This window comes from Jaculus jaculus, chromosome 14, assembly GCF_020740685.1.
Source record: "Jaculus jaculus isolate mJacJac1 chromosome 14, mJacJac1.mat.Y.cur, whole genome shotgun sequence".
Lineage (NCBI taxonomy): Eukaryota > Metazoa > Chordata > Mammalia > Rodentia > Dipodidae > Jaculus > Jaculus jaculus.
In genome coordinates this window covers 1,107,348-1,134,504 of record NC_059115.1, presented here as the reverse complement: position 1 = coordinate 1,134,504, position 27,157 = coordinate 1,107,348, and the positions used below count along the sequence as shown (strand labels likewise).

General features: G+C 46.1%; 1 protein-coding gene across 11 annotated transcripts; it reads right to left on the bottom strand.

The window, feature by feature from the left end:
• Window positions 1-6,405: 6,405 nt before the first annotated feature.
• LOC123454713 (zinc finger protein 780A-like) lies at window positions 6,406-23,321 on the bottom strand. 11 transcript variants are annotated; one of them, XM_045133658.1, is made up of 7 exons: window positions 23,256-23,321; window positions 22,714-22,804; window positions 19,060-19,198; window positions 18,501-18,578; window positions 15,703-15,829; window positions 14,417-14,515; window positions 6,406-10,168 (listed from the first exon to the last, which is right to left on the bottom strand). In XM_045133658.1, exons 5-7 carry the CDS (start codon window positions 15,737-15,739, stop codon window positions 7,509-7,511), a joined length of 2,796 nt encoding a protein of 931 aa, XP_044989593.1. In that variant the 5' UTR covers window positions 15,740-15,829; window positions 18,501-18,578; window positions 19,060-19,198; window positions 22,714-22,804; window positions 23,256-23,321; the 3' UTR covers window positions 6,406-7,508. The 11 variants fall into 11 exon arrangements, with proteins under 11 accessions (XP_044989593.1, XP_044989594.1, XP_044989596.1 ...); XM_045133659.1 differs by lacking the exon at window positions 18,501-18,578 and adding an exon at window positions 16,154-16,277; XM_045133661.1 differs by having other exon boundaries at window positions 19,060-19,113.
• Between the last annotated feature and the right edge of the window lie 3,836 nt (window positions 23,322-27,157).

The following is a 27,157-nucleotide window of genomic DNA, read 5'->3' as shown; positions in this document are numbered from 1 at the left end:
CACCCATTCTTCCATTTCCCAACCCCTCCCTCATATTTCCCTTCCCCTCCTTCATCTCCTCTCACCTTCCACCTCCTCCCTCCCTCCCTCCTCTCCCATGCCACCTTCCCTCCCCCACATTACTCTCTTTCCCTCTCCCTCCCCTCATCTCTCGCCCCTCTCCTCCCCTCCTCTCCTCTTCCTTTGCCCTACCTCCAACCCCACACCATCCCCTCCCCCCTCCTCTTCCCTCCCTGCCTCCTTCCTTCCTCCCTGTCCTGTACCACCTTCCCTCCCCCACCCATTCCTCCCTTTCACTCTTCTTCCCTTCATACTTCCCTCCCCTCACACCTTCCACCCCTCCCCCTTCCTCCTTCCCCCACCTTCCCTGCCCCCTTCCTCCTCCCTCTCCTGTACCTGTACCACCTTCCCTCCCCCTCCCTTCTACCTCCCATCTCCCTCCTCCCTCTCCTGCACCACCTACCATCCCCAACCCATTCCTCCCTTTCCCTCCCTCTCCCTCCATCTCACATCATCCTCCTCCTTCCTCCCTCTCCCTCCCTCTCCTGCACCACCTTCGCTGCCCAACCAAATTCCTCCCTTCATATTTTCCTCCCTCTCCTCACACCATTCCTCTCCCTCCACCCTCCCCCTTCCCTCCCTTCCCCTCCACTTCCCTCCTCCCTGTCCTGCACCACCTTCCCTCCCCAACCCATTCCTCCCTTTCCCTCCTCCTTTCATGTTTCCCTCCCCCTCCCTCCATATCCTCACACCACCCCCATCCCTCTGCCCTCCCCTTTCCTCCCTCCCCATCCCTCCTCCCTCTCCTGCACCACCTTCCTGCCCCAACCCATTCCTCCCTTTCCCTCCTCCTCCCTTCATACTTCCCTTCCCCTCCCTCCATCTCCTCACACCAGCCCTCTCCCTCCTCCTTCCCTCCCCCTCTCCTGCATGTTCTCCCTCCCCTCATATCTCTCCCCTCTCCTCTCCTCCCTCCCCTGCACCACCTTCCCTCCCCAACCCATTCCTCCCTTTCCCTCCCCTCCCTCATATTTCCCTCCCCCTCCATCTCCTTATACCCTCCCCCACCCTCCCTCCCTCCTCCCTTTCCTGCACTATCTTTCCTCCCCCACCCACTCCTCCCTTTCCCTCCCCCTCCTCATATTTCTCTCCTCCTCCCTCCATCTCCTCACACCTTCCCCCTCCTTCCCTCCTTCCCCTTCCCTCCCTCCCCCTTCCTCTCCTGCACCACCTCCCCTCCCCCACCCATTCCTCCCTTTCCCACCCCCTCCCTCCATCTCCTCACACCTTCCACCTCCTCTCACCTTCCCTCCTCCCTCCCTCTTCCCTCTCCCACACCCCTTCCCTTCCCCACCTATTCCTTCCTTTCCCTCTCCCTCCCTTCATGTTTCTCTCCCCTTCCCTCTATCTCTTAACACCTTCCCCCTCGCTCTCTCCCCCCATCCTGCACCACCTTTCCCCTCATATTCCCTCTCCTCTCCTCCCCCTATCTCCTCACACCTTTCCCCTAGCTCTCTTCTCCCCTTCTGTTCCCACTTCCTGTCCCATCCCCTCCCTTTCCCTTTGCATCCCCTCTCCTCCCCTTCCCCTTTTCCTTTCCCTCCCCCTTCCCCTGCCTTTCTTTCCTGTTGGGAGTCCAAGTCCAGCAGTGGTCCTCCTGGTCAGCCGCCCTGCCACTACGCTCTGCTGACCCTGGACACTGCCAAGAGGAGAACCAGGTCTAGGTCACAATGCGGTGGGCGGGGCTGTCAAGAGGATGCATAAGTCTTAAAGGGGCCTTCTTTCTTTCTTCCCTTCTCCCCCTCCCTTTCTTTTTTCCATCCTTCCTTCATCAGGGTGGCACCTTGCAGCTGGGCTCTTCCTTCCTCCGCCTCTGCCTGTGCGCACAGACACAGCCTTGTGGGCAACTCTGGGCCCAGGAAGGAGCCAGATGTCTTTTGCTGTGGCTCTTGGGCCCTATTTCCCCAGGCGCTTAGCTTCTCACTGAGCCCAGCACTGCTGTATTTTGGTTATGTCTGCTGACAAGGGAGCCACAGGGACCCTCCTGCCTCTGCCTGCTTTGGCACTGGGGTTATAGGCATTGCAGCCATGCCCAGCTTTTGACACAAGTACCCAAGGCCGAACTCAGGTTTTGTGCTGTGTGTGTGGCAAGATATCTTCTCTGCTAAGCCATCTTCACAACACATATTTATATATTTAAAATTATTTTACAGGCTGGAGAGATGGCTCAGGGTTTAAGGCATTTGCCTGCAAAGACTAAGGACCCAGGTTGGAGTCCCCAGAACCCATGTAAGCCAAATGCATGAAGTGGCTCATGCATCTGGACTTCATTTTCAGTGGATAGAGTACCTGGTGCACCCATTCTCTCTTCCTTTTTTTTTTAATTTAAAATTTATTTTTATTTATTTGTCAGAAAAAAAGGGAGAGAAAGAATGGGCATGCCAGGGCCTCCAGCCACTGCAAACGAACTCAATGCATGCACCCTCTTGTGCAGCTGGCTGACATATATCCTGGGGAATTGAACTTGGGTCCTTTGGCTTTGCAAGCAAACGCCTTAACCGCTAAGGCATTCCTCCAGACCCCCCTTAAATATTTAAAACTTATTTTCTAGTCAGGTGTCATGGTGTATGCCTTTAATTCCAGCAACCAGGAGGCAGAGGTAGAAGGATTGCTATGAGTTTGAGGCCTCCATGAGGTTACACAGTGAATTCCAAATCAGCCTGGACTAGAGTGAGACCACTACCTCAAAATACCAAAAAAAAAAAAAAAAAGCCAGGTGTGGTGGCACATGTCTTTAATCTCAGCACTTGGGAGGACTCGAGGTAGAAGGATCACAGAGAGTTCAAGGCCACCCTGACACTACATAGTTAATTCCAGGTCAGCCTGGGCTAGAGTGAGACCCTACCTCGAAAAACCAAAAAAGAAAAAAAAAAATTGTGGGCAGAAGAGATGGCTTAGCAGTTAAAGCAGTTGCCTGCAAAACTTAAGGACATGGGTTCAGTCCTCCAGGTCCCACATAAGCCAGATGCACATGGTGGTACATGCATCTGGAATTCATTGCAATGGCTAGAGGCCCTGGTATGCCCATTATTTCTCTCTATGTGTCTGTCTCTAATAAATAAAGTTAAAAATTAATTTTAAAAAATAGACTTTTAAGAAATGTTTTCATTTATTTACTTAGAATAAGAGAATGAATAGGGGCATGCCTGGGTCAGACATATGAACTACTTTGGGCATCTGACTTTGCCTAGGAACTGGAGAACTGAACCCAGGCTGGAAGGCTTTGCAAGCAAGTGCTTTTAACCACTTAGCCATCTCCTAGTTTGTTTTGTTTTGAGTTAGTCTCACTTTTATAGCCCAGACTGGCCTCAGTCTGGTAGGCCTCTTAAGTGTCAGAGTTGCAGACGTGAGGTGTCACGCCTAGCTGTTATCTGGAGTGCAGAGGTGACACCCAGAGCCCAAGCAACAAGTGGTTGATCACCAGAAGCTGAGAAAGGCACTGGTTGCATGGAGTCTCTCCTCCGCATGGCACCTCAGTCATCCTGATAAGCCAGTGCTTATAATTCACAGCTGCTCTCCTGACCAGCATACTAAGACACTGAAACTGCCTTGTTGTAAGCTGTGCAGCTTGGGGTAGTTCATTGTAAACCCAACAGGAAGTGAATACAAGTGTCCACCAACCAATTGAACCCTTGAATTTCATGGCTTGGCCCCTTCTCCTTCAAGACCCTGGGACTGAGGTGAGCGTCTTCTTGCTCTCAGAGAGCGTTGGGTGGTCTTCACCTCATCTAGGAGTCTTGCCTCTGCGAAGTCAGTCTTTTGTCATGACAACCTCTATGAAGTAGGCATGGTGGCTTAGTGTGATGGCACACTGTAACCACAGAGGGATCAAGTTACTTGAGTAATGTCACACAGCTAGAAAGTGAGGGAGCCAGTATTTGAAACCTTAACATCTGGACTTGTATTTTTTAAAAAATACATTTATGGGCTGGAGAGATGGCTTAGCGGTTAACCGCTTGCCTGTGAAGCCTAAGGACCCCGGTTCGAGGCTCGGTTCCCCAGGTCCCACGTTAGCCAGATGCACAAGGGGGCGCATGTATCTGGAGTTCGTTTGCAGAGGCTGGAAGCCCTGGCGCGCCCATTCTCTCTCTCCCTCTGTCTTTCTCTCTGTGTCTGTTGCACTCAAATAAATAATTAATTTAAAACATATATTTTAAAAAATACATTTATTAGTTATTTATTTGACAGAACAAAAAAGGGGAGGGAGGGCTAGGGCCTCCAGCCAGTGTCAACAAACTCCAGATTCCACGTGCCACCTTGTGGATCTGACTTATGTGGGTCCTGGGGATTCAAACCTGGGTCCTTTGGCTTTGCAGGCAAGCACCTTAACTGCTAAGCTATCTCTTCAGCCCTTTTCTTTTTAATTTTTGTGTTGCGAATTGAACCCAGGGCCTTATACATACCAGGCAAGGCCTCAACCATGGAACTACAGCCTCAGTTTTGGTGGTTTTTTTTTTTTTTTGCTTTTTTATTAATATAAACTTTTTTTCTTATTTGAGAGAGAGAGAGAGAGAGAGAGGATGGGCACACCAGCTGCCAACTGCTGCAAACAAACTCCAGATGTATGTATCACCTTGTGCAACTGGCTTACGTGGGTTCTGGGGAAGTGAACCTGGGTCCTTTGGCTTTGTAGGCAAGTGCCTTAACCACTAAACCTTATCTCCAGCCCATTTTTTCTTTATGTATGTATGTATATATATGTGTGTGTGTGTATATATATATATACACATATACACACACACACACACACACATATATATATATACATATATATATACACACACACACATACATACACACACACATATAATTTTAAAATATATTTTTATGTACTTATTTGGGGGAGAGAGAGAAGGTGCTTACCATGGCCTCAAGCCACTGCAAATGAACTCCAGACACATGTGCCCCTTGTGCATCTGGCTTACATGTGTCCTAGTGAGTCAAACCAGGATCCATTGGCTTTGCAGGCAAATGCCTTAACCACTAAGTCATGTCTCCAACCATATATACATACATACATATATATTTATATAAAATGTTTTTTGTCCTTAGGTAGCATCTCATTCTAGCTCAGGCTGACCTAGAGTTCACTGTGTAGTCTCAGCATGGCCTACAACTCACGGCAATTCTACCTCTGCCTCTCAAGTGCTGTAAGAATTTTGTTTTTATTTGGGGGAGGGAATTGGTGTGCCAGGGCCTCTAGCCACTGAAATTAAACAGAAATAGGCATCACTTTGTGCTTCTGGATTTACATATGGCATTCATTGATTTGGAGAAGCCTTGCATTGTTGTAAGTAGAACTTGATGGTTTCACTTTTTTGGTTTTTCCAGGTAGGGTCTCACACCTGAAATCCACTATGTAGTCTCAGGGAGGCCTCAAACTCACTGTGATCCTCCCACCTCTGCCTTCTGAGTGCTGGGATTAAAGACATGCTCCACCACCACCTGGATAACACTTCTTTTTCTTTTGGTTTTTCAAGGTGGTGTCACACTCTAGCCCAGGCTGACCTGGAATTCACTATGTAGTCTCAGGGTGGCCTCAAACTCATGGTGATCCTTCTACCTCTGCCTTTCAAGTGCTGGCTTTAAAGGTGTGCACCACCACACCCGGCCTAATCTTTGTTTTTGACTGTGTTGATGGCCCGGTTTATTTTAAGTCTTCTTGTTTTGTATATTCTTAACTTCTTTTCAATAGTCAAAGACGGGCATGGTGGTGCACGCCCTTAATCCCAGCACTCAGGAGGCAGAGGTAGGAGGATCACCACGAGTTTGAGGCCATCCTGAGACTACATAGTGAATTCCAGGTCAGCCTGGGCTACAGTGAGACACTACCTTGAAAAACAAAGTCTCTCCATACAGCTTCCTCACAATAAACTCGACCTTTCAGTAGAATTCTGGTTAACTACTAACACAACTGGTCATATTTTGTTAAAATGACAGCTGATATGTCTCATGATGTTGCAAAACCATATATGGTCCACAAAGTACTCTGACCCAAAATGTTTACTCTGAACCTCATTTCCCTTGTACACAAAATCAGATGGTTAGGGGCTGGGGGTGCAGTTAAGTGGCTGAGCACTTGCCTAGTGTACACAAGACCATGGAATAAATCCCCAACACCACAAATACAATGGTTATAAGCAAGGAAGAATCTAGAGTTGATTCTCCTTAGGGTACAGATTGTAACAGGTAGAATGAGGGCAATGCAATTATTTTGAATGGTCTAGAATCTTGGAGTCCCTCCCTCCTACCCCCCCCCCCATGGTACTTGTGGACCTACTGCTATGCACGACATTCTTTGTGACATGTTTTTCCACTCGGAACAATGACTGACAAAAGCCATACTTTCAATTTAAATGAATTTATTAGGGACACGGCCAGTAGCAGAGAATGGACACCACGCCCAGCACAGAGGAACACACAGACATGCAGCCCTGCTGAAACACGGAAGACTCAAATGTCAGCAAGCAGATGCCCAAGAGATCATGCAGCAGAAAAGGCCAGGGATTACTTCTTAGTGAAGAAATAATCAAGAGTTGTCCTCCTGGGTGAGAGTTAGGGTAAGCCATTCCAACACTGGCCTTTTCTGTCAGGATGAACTAACCTCTGCTCAAGAATTGAAACTGGGGAAGGGCAGCATGAGAAAGGGTTTACTTCTCAGCTGTTTTCTCGAGCAGTGTTTCTACCCTTGGGTTGTTTTGCTGTGTCTATCACAGCACCAGGAGGCCAGCCTCAGCTGCTCCTGGATAAGGGGTCTTGGAGGACAGTAACACATGCTTGGATCAGAGATGGAGGGCTATCCCATCTACAGAATCAGCTCTCATCAAGCGTTTACAGCACATGACAATTTACTAATATATTGCATTCATGCTAGTGTTATATGGGATAAAGTGTCATGATGTCTAAAACTTATTTTTCAAAATCAAGATGCATGCACCACTTTCTGCAACTAGCTTTACTTGCATACTGGTAAACTGAACCCAAGCCTTCAGCCTTTTTCAACCAAGAGCCTTTAACTGCTGAGCCATCTCCCTAGTCCTAAAAGTTTTGGGATAGGGTCTCACTATGCAGCCCCAAGATGTCCTCTAACTCATAACATCTTCCTGTGTCCACCTCCCAAGCACAGGGATTATAAGCACCAACCACCACCATCACCAGGAACTTCAATCATACCCTGGGATTTGGCCTACATTGGTGAGAAACACTTTCTAAAGTTAGGAATGAGGGAACCTTTTCCTATAACACCTTAGAATTCAGAGAAGATATTCCTACGACATTCCTTTTAAAAAATATATTTATTTTTATTATTTGCAAGGAAAAACAAAAGGGGTAGAGAACTAGAGAGAGAATGACACCAGGGCCTCTTGTCTCTGTAAATGAAATCCAGACATATGTGCTATTTTGTGAATATGGTATTACAAAGGTACTTAGGAATGCTGGCCTTGAACTCACAGAGATCCTCTTATTTCTGCCTCCTGAGTGCTGGGATTAAAGGTGTGCACCATTACACCTGGCTTACAAGGTTTTAAACCTGTATGAATTCTCTGATGGGCTTTAAGAGCTGAATGAAATCTAAACGTTCTCCCACACTCCTTACAGGTATAGGGTTTCACACCAGTATGAATTCTCTGATGTGCAGAAAGGACTGAACTCAGTCTAAATGCCTTTCCACATTCTTTACACTCATAAGGTTTCTCTCCAGTATGAATTCTTTTATGTTGAAGAAAGCCTGAGCTCCCACTAAATGTCTTTCCACATTCCTTACATTGATATGGTTTTATACCAGTATGAATTCTCTTATGTGCAGTGAAGGATGAAGTGAATCTAAAAGTTTTCCCACATTCCTTACATTCATAGGGTCTCTCACCAGTATGAATTCTCTGATGTACTGTCAGTTCAGAATTACTACCAAAAGCCTTTCCACATTCCTTACATTCAAAGGGCTTCTCACCTGTATGAATTTTAGCATGTTGAACTAAGTTTGATTTACGAATGAAGGCTTTCCCACATTCTTCACACCGGTACGGTTTCTCACCAGTGTGAATCCTTTGATGTATTCTTAGCTCTCCACTACGAGTAAAGTGTTTCCCACATTCTTTACATTCATAAAGATTCTTGCCAGTATGAATTCTCCAATGGCCAAGAAATTGGTAATGATGGCAGAAGGCTTCCCCACATTCCTGACATCCAAATGGCTTCCCACCAGTGTGGATTCTCTGACCAACACTGAGGCCTACACTATGAGGGAAGCCCTTCTCACACTCCTCACACTTATGAGGTTTCACATCAGTATGAATTCTGTGATGTTCAGTGAGTTGGTACTGACGACTGAAGGCTGTCCCACAGTGCTTACACTCAAAAGGTTTCTCACCAGTATGAGTTTTCTGATGTTGCAAAAGTTGTACGTTAAGTCTAAAGGCCTTCCCACAATGCTTACATTCGTAAGGTTTCTCACCAGTATGAACACTCTGATGTCGAGTAAGCTGTGTAAGGAGAGTGAAGGCTTTCCCACATTCCTTACATACAAAAGGTTTCTCACCAGTATGAATTCTGTGATGTTCATTTAGACGATAAGGATATAGAAAAGCTTTCCCACATTCCTTACACACAAAGGGTTTTTCACCAGAATGAATTTTCTGATGCTGAACAAGGTTTGAACCACGATTGAAGGCCTTCCCACATTCATTGCATTCATAGGGTTTCTCACCAGCATGAACACTCTGATGCTGAACTAAGTTTGAGACACGATTAAATGATCTCCCACATTCCTTGCATTCATAGAGCTTTTTATCCGTATGAATGTTCATATGGGAATTAAGCAGGGTAGAAAGATGAAAGGCCTTCCCACATTCTTTACATTCAAAAGGTTTCTCATCACTATGAAACTTCTGATGTCGGATAAGTTGTATATGAAGTCTAAATGTCTTCCCACATTCCTTACAATCAAAGGGTTTCTTTCCAGTGTGAACACTCTGATGTTGAATAAGATTTGACCCACGACGGAAGAATTTCCCACATTCCTTGCATTCATATGGCTTCTCCCCAGTATGAATCCGCTCATGCTCAGTAAGTCGGTACTGATGTCTGAAGGCTGCCCCACAATGCTTACATTCAAAGGGTTTCTCACCAGTGTGAGTTTTCTGATGCTGAGAAAGTTGTTTGTGAAGTCTAAAGGCCTTCCCACATTGCTTACATCCATAGGGCTTCTCACCTGTATGAATGCTCTGGTGTTGAACAAGGTTTGAGCTACGACTAAAGGCCTTCCCACACTGCTTGCATTCAAAAGGCTTCTCAACAGCATGAATGCTCTGCTGCTGAGTAACCTGTGTGAGAGAAGTGAAGGATTTCCCACATTCTTCACGTTCAAAGGGTTTCTCATCAACATGTGTTTGGCAATGTTCAATAAACTGACAATAACTGAAACCCTTCCCACATTCCTTACATATAAAAGGCTTTTCACTAGAATGAATTTTCTGATGTTGAATGAGGTTTGACCCACGATTAAAGGACTTCCCACACTCACTGCACTCATATGGTTTCTCACCAGCATGAATACTCTGATGTTGTACAAGGTTGGAAACACGGTTAAAGGACTTCCCACATTCTTTGCACTCAAATGGCTTGTCACCTGTATGAATGTTCTTATGACGATCAAGTAAGGTGGGAAGATGAAAGGTCTTTCCACAGTCCTTACATTCAAAAGGTCTCTCACCACTATGAGATTTCTGATGCCGTGTAAGTTGTTTGTGAAGTCTAAAGGTCTTCCCACATTCCTTACATTCAAAGGGATTGTCTTCAGTCTGAATTCTCTGGTACTGAGTAAGATTTGAATTACAACCAAAGTCTTCCCCACATTCCTTGGATTCATGTAGTTTTTCTAGATCGTGAGCAGGAGTATGGCAGGTGTAAGCAGTCATGTTCTCCTTGCTACTGAGCTCACCAACACATCCTGCTGCATACTGTGGTAGTTCCTCAAATCCACTATATTCTGAGTCATTTCTAAAACTGGAGGCCTCAAGGTCAAAAATTTTACTCTGCTTCAATAAGCTTATTTCATGAATATGATTTTCTGGAGATATTTTCTCAGGTCCATAATGTGACTCCAAATCTGAAAGAAAAAGACAAAGCAAGTACATCTCTCCAGCCAAAGGACAAAGCAAATACACATCTGCAGCCTGTGCCTGCAAAGCCTAATGACCCAGGTTCAATTCCCCAGTACCCATGTAAAGCCTGATGCACAAAGTGGCCCATGGGTCCGGAGTTTGTTTGCAGTGGCTACAGGCCCTGGTGCAACCATATTCATTTTCTCTCTCTGCTTATACATAAAGCCTAAGGACCCAGGTTCAGTTCCCTAGTACCCATGTAAGCCAGATGCACAAGGTGGTGCATGTATATGGAATTCATTTGCAATGGCTGGGGGCCCTGCTGCAACCATTCTCAATATGCCTATTTCTCTCACTTTCTCAAATAAATAAAATATTTTTAAAATGTTAAAACTAGTATCATACATTATTCATTTGGAAATCCGAATGCATATTTGGTTGAAAAAAATATAATAAATTATATGGAGGCAATCTTCCTTTTTGTGTGTACATAGTATCTGTGTGTGTGGGGGTACATGCATGTGTGTAGTGCTGACGTGGTACCCATGGGCTCACTTCCTGGGGCCAGAGAAGACTACTGGGTAGCCCTTCCATTATTCCCTGACTTGTTATTTCCTTGCAGGAGACAATAGTTCTAATTTCAGAGCTTGATGCTTGCAAGCCCCAGTGATTCTTCAGTCTGCTCCACACACGACTGGGGTATAGGAACGTGTGGCCATGTCTAGCTTACTTGGGATCTGGAGATTCAACCAGCCTGTCATACTTGTGCAAAACTGTAACTAACTGCTGAGCCATCTCTACAGTCTGAAGACAATCTATGTGCTTCTCTATGTGATACTACTGGTGGGAAGGTCTGATCCAAATCATGGGAATAAAATTATAGCACAGAAATTCAGAAAGCATGTTACACTTTAAGGAAATGGTTGAATTTGGGACTCTTCTTTTTTTTTTTTTAAGGTAGAGTCTCGCTCTAGACCAGGCTGACCTGGAATTCACTATGTAGTCTCAGGGTGGACTCCAACTCACAGCAATCCACCTACCTCTGCCTCCTAAGTGCTGGGATTACAGGCATGCGCCACCACACCCAGCATGAACTTGGGACTCTTTGAGAAAGGAAAAAAAAATGGCTAGGCATGGTAGCACATGTAACATCAGAAATAGGGAGCCAAAGGTTGGTAGATCATGAGTTCCAATGTAGCCTGGGCAACATAGTTAAGACTCTGTCTCAGAAAAACAAACAGAAAGAAATGCAGAGAAGAAAATTTGATTTTAAGGGACTAAGAAAATATAACAACAAATCAATTCAAGATTTTTGATACCAAAATATCCATGAAACTAAAATAAATCAAACAAATAACAACAACAACCACAACAACATTTAAGTGCCAGGCATGGTGGTGCATACCTTCAATTCCAGCACTCAGGAGGCATAGGTAGGAGGATCACCATGAATTTGAGGTCACCCTGAGACTATGTAGTGAATTCCAGGTCAGCCTGGGCCAGAGTAAGGCCCTACCTCAGAAAACAAAACAAAACAAAAGCAAAACAAACAACAACAACAACAAACACCCAAAAACTGAGTCTTACTTTACTTACAGACCCAACTATTAGTCAGAAATAGAGGGAGAGAATGGTAATTTGCACCACAGGACTGCAATAAAGAAAATCAAATTATAGTACAAATGACCCAAATTAATCAAGAAAAATTGTGAGGATCTTTTTTAATTGAAGGGAACCTATAGTTTAAGAGATATAAAGCTTGGAGAGGCTCATTTAGGTCATGAAACTAAAGACGACTTCTAGCAGGGAGAAAGGGGTGACCATAAAGAGAAGACATGGGGGTGGCTGTTAACAGTGTGCACATCTTACAATAATCATCACTATAATTCTGTTTTGTGTGGCTTTCTCATTATGTCACATTTACTTTTTTTTTTTAAATTTATTTATTTATTTGAGAGCGACAGACACAGAGAGAAAGACAGATAGAGGGAGAGAGAGAGAATGGGCGCGCCAGGGCTTCCAGCCTCTGCAAACGAACTCCAGACGTGTGCGCCCCCTTGTGCATCTGGCTAACATGGGACCTGGGGAACCGAGCCTCGAACCAGGGTCCTTAGGCTTCACAGGCAAGCGCTTAACCACTAAGCCATCTCTCCAGCCCACATTTACTTTTTAGAGACTAAAATGTGAAGAAAAAAAGGCCAAACATACCTAAGAACAAGACTCTGCATAACCTTACAAACACCCCATATTCCTCATTATGATGACCAGCTGGTCTGATTCTCAAACCTCTCTTCCCACAGACCCTTTACAGTACTCTGAGCTCACTAACTTACTGCTCCCAACTACAGACACAGAACTCCTTCTCAGGCCTGTTTCCTGCTCAGTGTGACTGGGATACTCCCAACGTGGCCATGGACCTGCACTCTTTATTTATTTAATTTTGCTTTTTTGAGGTAGGGTCTCACTCTAGCTCAGGCTGACCTGGAAATCACTCTGTAGTCACAAGGTGGCCTCAAACTCATGGCAATCCTACCTCTGCCTGCCGAGTGCTGGGATTAAAGGCGTGTGCCACCACATCCGGCTGAACTCTTATTTTGTATCTCTGTGCAAGTATGCCCACATTAACTCATTCTTCTGACCACAGGTGCCATTGCTCTCTTCCCATGAGGCCTACGTGTGTTTCCATGACACAATTCTCTAAGTGGCTAATCCATTCACTGCTTATGTTTAATTCACGCCTTGTCAGCTGCTGCCAAGGGGGTTTCAGCAATCTTGTTGGTTGTCACAGCACTGACAGCACAAAAACAGTACCTGGCCTGAAGTGGACACTTGACACATCATGTGAATGAGGGCTGGGTAAGAGGATTGCTGCACAGCATGAGAATGTGAGTGTGACACCCAGAACCAACGTAGAGAGCCAGACGTGGCTATGCACACCTGTTAACCCCAGTCCTGAGGGGATTAGAGAGACAGAAGGATCACTGGGGCAGGCTGGTCAGCCAGACCAAATGAAATCCAGGTTTGGAGGAATAGAAGAACACCCAATGTCTTTCTCTGGCCTCCACATGCTGGGGCACAGGGCACATGCATCTGCACACATACATATACATACACTACATGTGCACAGACACATACTACATACTATGCACACTACAAATACTACACACATACCCCCCCCCCACAAAAAAAATTCAAGAGTGATTTTCGTTTTTTAGAGAGAGCAAGACAGAATTGGCATGCAAGGGGCCTCAGCCACAGCAATTGAACTCCAGACACTTGTGCAATCTAGTGGGCATGTGTGACCTTGCGCTTGCCTCACCTTTGTGTGTCTGACTTATGTGGTATCTGGAGAGTTGAATATGGGTCCTTAGGCTTCTTAGGCAAGCACCTTAACCACTAAGCCATCTCAACAGCCCCATTTTTTTCTTTTTCTTTTCAGCCCTAATATATTTAAGTGACAGAAACACATACAGAAATCTAAATGCAAAAGTAGAGCTAGTAAACCTGAATCTAAAATACAGTTAAAAATGTCTACTGGGAGAGCATGCCTCCTCCAACAAAATATAGATTGGGAGAGAGTGTCCACTCCAATAAAAGGGGAAGGAAATAAGAGCACAAAGTTGAGATGATTAGTGTGGAAGGTTCCCTAGACAGGTGTTTTACTAGAACCTGTCTCTAGCCACCTAGCAGGAGGAGGTGTCACTAGGGGCAGATCTTGGGATCCAGCCCTAAGGTGTGTCAGAGGCAGATATAAATTCTAGCCAAAAGGTACACTGAGCACTCCAATCTCTGCCTGGGTCCCTGTTGCTTGCTGCTTGGTAGTGTGTGAGCTGGTTCTGGTGTTCTGCTTGGTGGTGTGAGCTGGTTCTGATGTTCTGCTCCCTGCTTGGTGCTGTATGAGCTGGCTCTGGTGTTCTGCTTGCTGCAGTTTTCCTCTCTGCTTGGATGGATAGCAGCAGCTTCTGCCACCACTCATGAAACTTCCCCTGGATCTGTAACCTTGAAATAAACTCTTTCCTCCCATACACTGTGTCTGGTTTGGATGCTCATGCCAGCAACACGAGGCTGTCTATGACAGTTAGTAACGTAAAAAGTCCCTCTTGATAGCTCCCATGATCTTGATTTTCATCTTCCTCCAGGTCCTAGGCATTCTTATCAACAGGCCTTGGTCTTTGCAGGAAGTTCACAGAAACTAAATGTCAGTATGTAGCTCCTCTCTGATCCCATCCACCGCCCACCTGTCTCCAACTTACCTGGGTCCTCCCTGCTCGCTTCTTCCTTCACAACCATCCAGGGTTCTTTCTCTTGTTCTAGGAACACGATCAGATCTGGCTTGGAAATGGAACTTCCCACTTAAAAGAGAAAAAAACAGTGACATAAACTCATTTTTTTTAAAAATTTTTATTTATTTATTTGAGAGCGACAGACACAGAGAGAAGGACAGAGAGAGAATGGGCGCGCCAGGGCTTCCAGCCTCTGCAAACGAACTCCAGACGCGTGCGCCCCCTTGTGCATCTGGCTAACGTGGGACCTGGGGAACCGAGCCTCGAACCAGGGTCCTTAGGCTTCACAGGCAAGCGCTTAACCGCTACGCCATCTCTCCAGCCCATAAACTCATTTTTAAAACTTTAACTCTGGGTTGAATTCTGAGTCTATACTGCTGGACTGGACATGGTATTGAATGGCGGCAATATGGCACTTGGGGGGCTGAAGCAGGAGCAGCACAACTTCTAAGTCAGGCTGGGCTACACGGTGGGCTCCAGGCCAGCCTGAACTACACAGCAAGACCCTGTCTACAAAGAAGCAATGTTTGTTACCATCTGCAAAGTCTGAGATCACACAACATGAAATCTAGACAGTGACTGTGATGGTTTGATTCAGGTGTCCCCCTTAAACGTAGGTGTTCTGAATGCTAGGTTCCCAGCTGATGGAGATTTGGGAATTAACACCTCCTGGAGGCAGTGCAGTGTTGGGGCGGGATTATGGGTATTATAGCCAGAGTCCCCTTGCCAGTGTTTGCTATACTCTCCTGTTCCTGTTGTCCACCTTATATGGGTCAGGGGGTGATGTCCACCCTCTGCTCATGCCATCGTTTTCCCTGCCATCATGGGAGCTTCTCCTTGAACCTGTAAGCCAAAACAAACCTCTTTTTCCAACAAGCTGCTCTTGGTTGGGTGACTTCTACCAGCAACGTGAACCTGACTGTAATGGTGATCTTCAGTGAGTCTAGTCCCTTCATCATAAGCACACTGGAACGTAGAGAACAACAACTCAAAGGAAGAGGATTTCCAAGTGGTGAGCAGGAGGCAAATGCTTTTTTGTTTTGTTTTGAAACAGGGTCTCACTCTGTAGCCGCAGCAGGCCTTGAACTCACAGCAATTCTCCTGCCTCAGCCTCCTAAGTGCTGGGATGACAGGCAGCAGCCAAATGCCGTCCTTCAGCTACCTCTTCAAAGACAGCCCTATGTGTTTTAACTAACAATGGAGCAAGCCAACAGCGTAGAGAATGCATCCTGCGTTGCTGGGGAAGACAGCCTTACCCACTGAGACGAGGTTGCTGTAGGTCTCCAACATCATGTCCCTGTACAAGCCCCTCTGAGCAGCATCCAGGCATGCCCACTCCTCCTGAGAGAAGTCAACAGCCACATCCCAGAACGTCACTGAGCCCTGAAACCACAGACACAAGTGTTACAGTGAAATTCAAGATAGAAGGCAGAGGGGAAGGACTGAACTGTAGGAAAGGAGCCATACAGAAACCCGCAGGGGGAGCTGGAGAGGTGGCTTAGTGGTTAAGGTGCAGGCCTGCGAAACCTAAGGAGCCAGGTTCAATTGTCTAGGTCCCAAGTAAGCCAAATGCACATGGTGGCACATGTATCAGGAGTTCGTTTGCAGTGGCTAAAGGCCCTAGTTTTCCCATTCTCTTTCTCTCTCTCTAATAAATAAATAAATAAGTCTTAATAAAATAGAACAACAACAACAACAAAAAAAAACCTGCAGGGCAGCTGCCCAGACAATCCTGAAGAATCCTGTTGGTCATCTCTGCAAGATCATCACTGTGCCTGCTGTACCTGCCCACAGACATCATCACCTACCATCATATCCTTGAAGTGCTACCCTGTGAGGATACAAAATTGACTTTTTAAAAAAATGTTTTTTGTTCTTTTTATTTATTTATTTATCTGAGAGTGATAGACACAGAAAGAGGCAGATAGAGAAAGAGAGAATGGGCACACCAGGGCCTCCAGCCACTGCAAACGAACTCCAGACGTGTGTGCCCCCTTGTGCATCTGGATAATGTGGGTCCTGGGGAATTGAGCCTTGAAGCAGGGTCCTCAGGCTTCACAGGCAAGTGCTTAACCACTAAGCCATCTCTCCAGCCCCAAAGATGACTTTTAACTAAGTCATCTGTCTTACTGGCAGAGGGCTAATCGCCAGCAATAGATACAGTCATTAGTCTCATATATAATTAATCTTATATATGTGGTTTTCATGCATTTCTTTTGTTCCCTTCTTTCTAAAAGGCTGACATATCGGCCATACATTTTCTATGACACCTCTGCATGCTGAATAAGCAAGTCTAACTATTTCTCAACATAGGATTATTCCATACTCTCTATCATAAATCCCTTTGATAACTAGCCTTTAAAACAGTCTCCAGTTGTGCTTTAAGTCCCTTATTAGCTATCTGCTATTCCACCATTTTACCTGTAACCTTGACAGTACACAAGGTGTGCTTTTCCTCCTAATAAATAGCGAGCTCCCCTTTCAGTTGCATGCTTCTCCAGTGGGAGTTCACACTTAAAACAAATAAATTAATAGCCAGGCATGGTGGTGCACACCTTTAATCCCAGCACTTGGGAGGCAGAGGTAGGTGGATCGCTGTGAGTTCAAGGCCACCCGGAGATTACACAGTGAACTCCAGGTCAGCCTGGGCTACAGTGACACCTTACCTCAAAAAACCAAATGTATATAAAATTATCTATTTACTTATTTTAGAGAGAGAGAGAATGGGCACAAACTCCAGATGCATGTGCCACCTTGTCCATCTGGTGTAAGTGGGTCCTGGAGAGCTGAACTGGGATTCTTTGGCTTTGCAGGCAAACGCCTTAACTGTTAAGCCATCTTTCCATCCCCGGGAGTTCACGCTTTGAGGCTGCTCAGTTCAAACTGCTTCTCTGAGATCATGCTATGTCACCATCACCCAGGTTTAAGTCTGGCATGGTGGTGCACACACCTTTAATTCCAGCACTCAGGAGGCAGAGGTAGGAGGATTACTGTGAGTTGAAGCCAACCTGGATCTATATAGTGAGTTCCAGGTCAGCCTGAGTGAGAACCTACCTTAAAAATACCAATAAATAAAAACTAACAGTTTACTCACAACTAAGAAATGCTCAGATCATATAAACATAACTTTCTGTCATGACAGTTACTGTGTCTGTGTACATATCTGTACGTATGTGTGAAGTGAGGGGCGCTTGTGTGGAGGTTTAAGGACAACCCCGGGATGCTTGCCTCTCCCTTCAGCCTGCTTGAGACAAGAGACTCCCTTGCAGTATTTTGTTTTTGCTACTTAACTTTGGACTTATTTATTTATTTGCAAGGAGAGAGAAGAGAGGAGGAGAGGGAGAGAATGGGCACACCAAGGCCTTTAGCCACTACAGACAAACTTGAGATACATGTGCCACTTTGTGCATCTGGCTTTATGTGAATACTGGGAAATCAAAACTGGGTCCTTAGGCTGGCAGGCAAGCACCCTAACCACTCAGCCATCTTTCCAGCCTGTCACTTCACTTTGTATGTACCAGTCTAGCTGGCCCATGGGCTTCTTGTTTCGCCTGGCTCTTCCTCCCTTTCACATAGGTTCCTCAGGATGCATGTGCCACTATCTTCTAGCTTTATGTGGGGCTTGGGGAGTCAAACAGATTGGCAAGCTGGCAAACAAGCTCCTCTAAGATGAGCCACCTCTGCAACCCATGACAATGATTTCTTGTGTTTGTTTTTCAAGGGAGGGTTTCACTCTAGTCCAGGGTGACCTGGAATTCACTATGTAGTCTCAGGGTGGCCTCGAATTCATGGCACTCCTCCTACCTCTGTCTCCGGAGTGCTGGGGTTAAAGAGTGCTGGGATTGAAGGCGTGTGCCACCACACACGGTGAAAATGATTTTTATAAACTGCGGAAGATCCTGTATCACTGATCTATCCAGTTTGACATTTTTGAGTGTTTTGTATTGTACTTTTGGGATGCCCATCATGTCTCACATCTTCCCTGATTCCAGGAGATAATGATTACTTCCACTCACAGCATGGATGACCATCTCCCTGTGTCACTGAGCATTACCTACAAGCCTATGAAGCAGGTCACCTTGTTACACATGTAGGCCGAGGCCATTCTCTGCAACTGTTATGTCTCATTTACCTGGAAACCGAAAACCCAGGAAAAGATGTCATGGATGTGCAAGTGTGATAAAATGAGTCTATCATCTTCAAACCCATGATGCTCTACTTAACTGTGGGGACAATGCCTCTCCTGCACCAACAACCCCCCACCTCTTAACCCCACAATATCGACTTCCCTATAGGGACAATGCCTCTCCTGCACCAACAGCTCCCCACCTCTCAACCCACTATCCACTTCCCTATGGGGACAATGCCTCTGCTGCCCCAACAGCCCCCCATCTTCCCCAACCAGGACTGAGCACAGAGCAGCTGCTGAGGAATGTAATTCAAAGAAAACTTGGATACAGGCTGGAACAAGGCCCACGCAGGACAAGCTGTGAGCTTCCAATCCTCTGTAAAGGGCAGACATGCTGAAGGCTCTGGGATGCTTAGGAAACTTCATGAAGGGCGTCACCCGACCTCAAAGTCATCTTCTGTGCAAGGGAAACATGCCAACTTACAGGGACCATGTTTTCAGAACTGCAGAGTCAGCAGCTCGTCTTCAGCTTCCTCTCCTGGAGAACAAAGACCTCACATCACTGTGCCTCACTGCTCCCAGGGGATGGAATCAACATAATGCCTTCACCATGGCTTCCTCTCCTGGAGAACAAAGACGACCTCACATCACTGTACCTCACTGCTCCCAGGGGACGGAATCAACGTAATGCTGTCATCATCCAACTTTACTTCTCATGTGTCAGTCCTCCCAACACTCACGCACATACATGCACACGTTCTTACACACTCAAACTAGTAGCAGACAAGAGTCTGGGCGACATCTGTCATGGTGGAAACCAACTGCCCTTCAATTGGACTGCAGGCCCTCTCTAAGGGAGGGAATACATCCCTCATTCTGAAAACTTAAAACAGGGGTTGTCATGAGCCCTAGGGGTGTAACATCTGCTGATGTCTGGATAAATGTATATACTATGCTTATCAAACTGCCCAGTAATCACTTCTCTTAATATTCATACCCTTATATTAATGCTACTCTCACTTTGGGTAGAGAATCTTCTCTTTTCAGATGGCAGTGACCTTGGGACGACTCAGAAGGTATCATGGTTCTGTAAAGAAGTGACTAGAATACCAAGTAACATCTCGATCACACCTTCCAAGGCTCAGGGTCTAATGCGGAAGAGGTGGCCGAAAGAATGTAAGAGCCAAAGGAAAGGTAGGACTCCTTACAACATGCTCCCTCCAGACATTAAAATGGCCTCAATATCCATGACCTCATACTGCCTGACACAGGACCATCATAACAGGAGGGAAAGATCATGACATCAAAATAAGAGAGAGACTTATTGAGATGGGGAGGGTATATGATGGAGAATGGAATTTCAAAGGGGAAAGGGGGTGGAGGGAGGGTATTACCATGGGATATTTTATATAATCATGGAAAATGTTTTTAAAAATTGAGAAAAAATAAAATAATATTAAAAAAAAATCTGGGAAAACTCTCTCCTGACCTGAGAGGCCACTGTGCAAGGCAGTTACAAAGCTTAAGAAATCTGCCCTGAGCCTGAGACTCCAGAGTGCAGCCCGTCTTCCTTCCACGGCATGGTCTAGGACTGGGCTTCTGCTACTCTGTGCAGACCCTCCTACCCCAGCCATGCGCTTTAGAGGCAGGGTCAACCATCCAAACTAGAGCTACTCTGGGAGCTCAGGGCTGGGTGAAGTGGGCACAATTGGAGAGCGTGCTGCTGAAAATGTTCAGGCAGGTTCAGCATTCTGTACACATTCCTTTAAGTGAGCTTCAAGGGCTGGGAATGTGGCTCAGTGGTACAGTGCTTGCCTAGCATGTACAAAGCCCCTCTGTTCAAATGCCAGCCCTGCATTAAAAAATATGGGACTCATCCATCTATCATATACCATTTTGAGTACTACTGCTCCCCGCATGAATACTGCTTAACATTGTATCAAATACAACATGAATCTTTAAAACTTTTTTTTCAAAAGAAGCCAGGTGTGGTGGCGCACACCTTTAATCCCAGCACTCAGGAGGCAGAGGTAAGAGGACAGCCATGCGTTTGAGGGCCACCCTGAGACTAGAGTGAATTTCAGGTCAGCCTGGGCCAGAGTGAGCAGAGTGAGACCCTACCTTGAAAAAAAAAAAATATATATATATATACACACACACACACACACACACACACACACACACATACATACACACACATATATGTATGTATGTGTGTGTAACTTATATATATATTTTATTTGTAAGAGATTGGGGGAGGGAATTAATGAAAATGGCTATGTTAGCACCCAGTGCTGTTGCAAACAAACTCTACAAACCTGTGCCACTTTGTACATCTAGGTTTATGTGGGTACTGGGGAATGACTTTGCAAGCAACTGCCATTAACTGATGAAACATCTCTGCCACCCAAACATGATCTTTATGAATAGAATATTTAAGGTGCATGTGTGGTGTACAGTATCTGCATGTAGATCTGTACAACCTGTCCGTATGCAGCTGGCTAATGTGGGTCCTAGGGAATCGAACCTGGGACCTTTGGTTTTGCAGGCAAACTTTTTAACCACTAAGCCATCCCTCCAGTCCCTAAAAATATAACTTTATTAGCTGCATAAGATGCTATCACAGGATCCAGACTCAAACTCGCCATGTAGGAAAGGCTGGCCTTGAACTCCTGACCTCAATCTTCTGTGCTGATTATCACAGGCATGTTCCATATCATGCCTGGCTCTCAAGTACACTTGTAGTAATCTCACCATTGTATGCCACCTCAATAGGCAATGCAGTTTTGAATATCACTGTAAAAGCACAGACTTCAAAATCAAGAACAGACCAGCATGGTGGTGTGTGTGCCTTTTAATCCCAGCATTCAGGAGGCAGAGGTAGGAGGAATGCTGTGTGTTTGAGTCCACCCTGAGAATCCACAGGGAATTCCAGGTTGGGCTAGAGTGAGAATCTACCTCAAAAAAAAAAAAAAAAAAAAAAAAAAAAAAACAGAGCAAGCCAGACATGGTGGCGCATGCCTTTAATCCTAATTTGGGAGGCAGAGGTAGGAGGACCTCTGTGGGTTCAAGACCAACATGAGACTACATAATGAACTCCAGGTCAGCCTGGCCTAAGTGAGTCCCTACCTCAAAAAAAACAAAAGAAACAAACAAACAGAGCAGCAGGATTTACATGAAACTAAATCAGCTCTGTACAGCAAAGAAAATAATCAACAGACTGGGAAGACAATCCATATAATAGTTAAAAGTATTTGCAATGTTCATCTCTGACACTGCAAACTTTTGCTCAAGAATTTTTAAAATAAAATTCAAACAACTCAGTTATAAGGAAACACCCCAATTAAAAGATAGGCAACACTCAGGGGGCAGAGGTAGGACGAGCACTTTGAGTTTGAGGGCACCCTGAGAATATATATAGTAAATTCTAGGTCAACCAGGGCAAGAGGGATACCCTACCTTGAAAAAACGAAACAAAACACAAAAAAGAAGCAAGCAAGCCAGCCAGCCAGCGGGGCGAGGTGTCGCAAATCCATAATCCCAGCACTTGGGAGGCAGAAGTAGGAAGATCACCATGAGTTAGTTGGAGGTCACCCTAAGACTACAGAGTGAATTCCAGGTCAGCCTGGGCTAGAGTGGGACCCTATCTCAAAAAAACAAAAAAACAAAAAAAAAAAAAAAAAAGAGATAGGCAAAGAAATGAGTAGATGTTCTCCCAAAGGAAAAACAAAAACAAAGCCAACAGGCATGTGAAAAAGAATCAGCAGAGAAATAGAAAATAAATCAGAAAGACATGCCTTTCCATCTTTCTTAGAATGTCAAACATTAGAGAGAGAGAACAAATGCTGACAAGGAAAGCTGCACAGGGAAACTGAAAGCCCCCAACCACCTGTCCTCTGAAAAGGAGGCCATTCAAGACCAAAAGGCATCTGGTGTGTGACTCTACCTGAACACTTACCTCTTCAGCAAAGCGGGCTCTAAAAGAAGCTGTACCACTAACCTCTGTGCACTAGAGGGGCGGGACGACGCGGGCGCGGTGCGGCACGGCACGGCCGCGGGGGACAGCGCGGGGAGACCTCGAGGGGGTCAAGCGCGCGGCTGACCAGGGGACTCGGGGCGCCGCACCTTCACTCCGTACCTGCTCGCGGACAGCGTCGCTTCTCACTCACTCAGGACGCCCAGCCCGGGCAGCTCCCACACCTTGAGCAGAAACAAGGCGGCGGCAGCAGCTGAGAAGTGACAGGGACTCTGCTCAGGGACAGCCGGGGTCGCTCCACCTCGCACGCATGCGCGCTCTCTCGGCGAGCCCCTCCGGCCAGGCCCGCGCATGCGCACGCTCTTGAGGCCTCAAGCTCACCCACAACCCGCGAATAACGTACGCGCTCCCGGGGAGGACAAGCCAGTCACAGTCCTCGCACGCCCACGCACGCCCCCTGAGAGACTCAGCGAGCCACGGCCCGTGCACGCGCACACACTCGATCCCAGCGTCCTGGGCAGCCATTGCCTGCGCACGCGCACACGGTTCCGGAAAAAAAAAAAAAAAGACCTCCCTCGGCCGCTGCCCGCGCCTGGACTCCGGCATAATGGCACCCAGGGCTCCACATCGCGAACAACTCCCTCCCCCACCCCGCGACAGTGCCCCGCCTGGTTAGGCTGCGGCGGTACCCGGTAGAGCCCTACCGCGAACGGGCGACTCCCTCCGTTGAGCGGAATGTCTGAACATTTTGGATCGCGGGATACCAGAAGTATATCTATCGCTTCCGGCGCGGTGGCCCCTGGGAAATGTAGTCCCGCTCGTGAGCTACCTCAGAAGCTTAGAAGCCCCTCTAGGTTATTTATTATTAAAGTTCCCACAGCTCTGTGTGCTGAGAATTGAGGGTCTTTTCTTCCTAATGGAGGATACAAATAGACGTCACTGAAAAAGGAAATTAAGATCAGATTCAGATGCTTCGACCTCTTTGAGACAAAGGATTCCACTTGCAGAGAGGCAAGAGACCCTGTCTCCAGGAAGATGTAGGACAATACCTCAAAGTTGTTCACTTACCTGAATACCTGCTGTGGCATGTGTGCCAACACAAACACACGCAAACAAAAATGTAAAATTTTAAAAAAATAGTTCTCCCTTTACTCTTTACAAACGTACCTATGATTTCAAGTACCTAGTCATTCCTGAATAAACTTTTAATTGTTTCTTTCAAGGTAAGGTTTAACAGCCCAGGCTGATCTGGAATTCACTGTGCAGTCACAGGCTGGCCTTGAACTCACGGCAATCCTTTTTCCTCTACCTCTCAAGTGCTGTGATTAAAGGTATGTGCTACCATGGAGAGCAGACTCAAGTTTTGAATAAGGGAAACTTCACTACAGGGTAAGTTTAGTTCACTAACCAGAAGTGGATTCTTACAGTGGATTTTGGTTCAATATTTGTACAAGTCCCATTTGTGCCTTCCACATTATTTACTCTCATGCTTACATCTGATGAGGTTTCCTAGTGTTTAAGAAGTCAGCTCTTATAGAACTGGAGAGATGTTTTAGTGGCTAAGGCACTTGCCTGTGAAGCATAAGGACCTAGGTTCAATTCTCCATTACCCATGTAAGCCAGATGCAAGGTGGTGCATGAATCTGGAGCTCATTTTAGTGGCTGAAGGCCCTAGAGTACCCATTCTCTATCTGCCTCTCTCTCTGCCTAATATATAAATAACGTGTTTTTTTTTTTAAAAAAAGAACTCAGCTATTATAAATAATACCCCAATTTCAATATTCACTTGTGAGTGTGGTAGGGCTTGCCAGGTCTCTTACCACTGTAAACAAATGTCATCGCAGCTGTATATGGGTGACTGAGGGATTGAGCCTAGGTCTGCAGTCTTTGCAAGCAATGTTTTTTAACTGTTGTACCTTTAACTGGTGAGACATCATCCCAGCTGCCTAATAATCTAACTTCAACATTGTTAGGGACTTCTCTACCCCAACAGACGGCCATTCTCCATCATCAGAGGCTCCAGAGTCAAGATTCTCTTATCAGCACAGGAAATAATACAGTTGATAAGGAACAAAATTCCAAGAGGCACATATTTCTCCCCTCTCATGGCCTTGCCATTCAATCCTCCCTCTATTCTCCTAAAGAATAAAATGTCCCAAGAGTGTGCAACTTAAACCAAGGCTGGTTTATTCAAGGAAGGAACATAATTTTCCCTCAAGAGCAATTTATTTTTTTCATTTTTGGTTTTTCAAGGTATGGTCTTGCTCTAACCCAAGCTGGCCTGGAATTCACTATGTAGTCTCAGGCTGGGCTTGAACTCTCAGCAACCCTGCCACCTCTGCCTCCTGAGTGCTGGGATTAAAGGCTTGTGCCACCATGCCCGGTTTAAGAGCAATTTTTTTTTTTTTGGTTTTATGAGGTAGGGTCTCACTCTAGCCCAGGCTGACCTGGAATTCACTATGGAGTCTTAGGGTAGCCTTGAACTCACAGCAATCCTCCTACTTCTGCCTCCTGAGTGCTAGGATTAAAGGCGTGCACCACCATGCCCACAAGAGCAAATTTTAACATTAAAACAATCTATGTTCAATTCCCTGTGGGCTATCCTCATGTAACTAATCTGTTGCCACTAATTAAATATTCTGTTTTACTGAATATCTCCATAAAGTAACCTGGTACTGCCCCATGTCAAAGGACAAACTCCTGGCCAAGATTGGCAAGTTGAAATTATCCTTAAGGCATTCTGTTATAAAAATCAAATATCTGGGGCTGGAGGGATGGCTTATTTATTTACTTGAGAGAGAAAGAGGCAGAGACAGGGAGAGAGAGAATCGGTGCGCCAGGGCCTCCAGCCACTGCAAACAAACTCCAGACGTGTGCACACCCCCTTGCATCTGGCTTCTGTGAATCCTGGGGAAATGAACCAGGGTCTGGCTCTGCAGGCAAACGCCTTAACCGCTAAGCCACAACTCCAGCCAGGTTTGAGTTCTTTAGTCCAGGCTAAAACTGGATCACAGACCAGAAGAGGAACATATCACCATTTATACATGGATACAAGCTCAACTGTCCATCCTATCCTAGAAGACCAACTCTCCCTAACCCTCAGCTAGTCCTGCCTCCTCCTGTGACCTCCTGGGGAACAGCTAACTCCTGCTGCAAAGACTGCTGGTAGGACCTTTCCCCTCCTTCTCTGCTTCCTATTGTTTCTAAATCATAAGGGGCTCATCTCCAGACACAGACTAGTAATCCACAGTTTCCCAGCCTAGCTGAGATCACAGGTGAACCATGAATTCCCCAAGTCGTTCCACTCCTTGAGCCCTGGGAACAAGACTGCACTAACACAAGGGTAGCAGGCCTGACCACTGACCACTGACCACCTCCTTAACCCTGTCATCATTCCTTATCCCAAGACGTAGAGGAACTCCACCCCCCCCCCCCGAAGCCTCATAAAACTCAAGGTCAGAGATCTCCTGACAGCATAAACAGGGCCGACTTTGTCCCTTCGTGGGAGAGGAATGCTGTTTTATGAAGATTCCTCTGGTGTGGTCAGTGAAGCAGCAAGAAAATGGCCAAACCTCCCTCAAGAACGAGAAAGCAGGTGACAGAGCTGTGAGATTAATGGTTTCATAGTCCCGTGCGTCTCTGGCCCACACCTGTTGTTACCCCTCAACAACTGTGGCTGTCAGTATCCACATTCTGCCTTGTGTGAGACTACAGGGTCACACATTGTTCACCACTGTAGTTGCCAGGCTACCTGGCCCACAAGGTTCCAAAAGATTCTTCTGTCTCCTTCTCCCTGCTTGTTGTAGCCATGCTGGGATTACAAACACCTATGATACAACATCCACTTTTTAGGTGGTTTCTGGGCATCTGAAGTCAGATACAATTGATCGACAATCCCCCCTGCCCCCCCCCCCCCCCCCGCGCGAGTCCCCCAGTCTAAGGATTTCATCAAGGATAAAGAAGTGCCAGGTGTGGTGGCACAAGCCTGTATTCCTAGCAGTGAGGAGGCAGAGGAAGGATGATCAAGATTCATCCTCGGCTAAAAATTCAGTGCCAGCCTGGGCTACCTGAGACCCTATCTAATAAAAAAAGGAAGGGGGCTGGGCACGGTGGAGCACACCTATCCCAAGCACAGAGGCAGAGGTAGGAGAATCGCTGAGAGTTCACGACCAACCTGAGACTACATAGTGGATTCCAGGTCAGCCTGAGCTAGCTTGAGACCCTACTTCAGAAAACCAAAATAAATAAATAAAAGGAAGGAGGTGCTGGAATGATGGCTCAGGATTAAGGTGCTGACTTGCAAAACCTAACAACCCAAGTTTTATTCCCCAGTACCCACATAAAGCCAGATGCACATAGTGGCACATGCATTTGGTTTGTCTGCAGTGGCTAGAGACGCTGGTATGCTCATTTTTTTCTGTCTCCTTTCCCTCTTCCTTCCCTCTTCCTCCTCTCCTTTCCTTTCCTTCCTCTTCTCTTCCGTTCCCTCAGAGATTAAAGCAGTTACATCCTAACACGATTTTACGTGGAATTATTATCCAGTTATGCTCTTCTTTATTTTTTTACAAAATTTTTTTTTGTTTTTCTTTGCTATAGGGTCTCACTC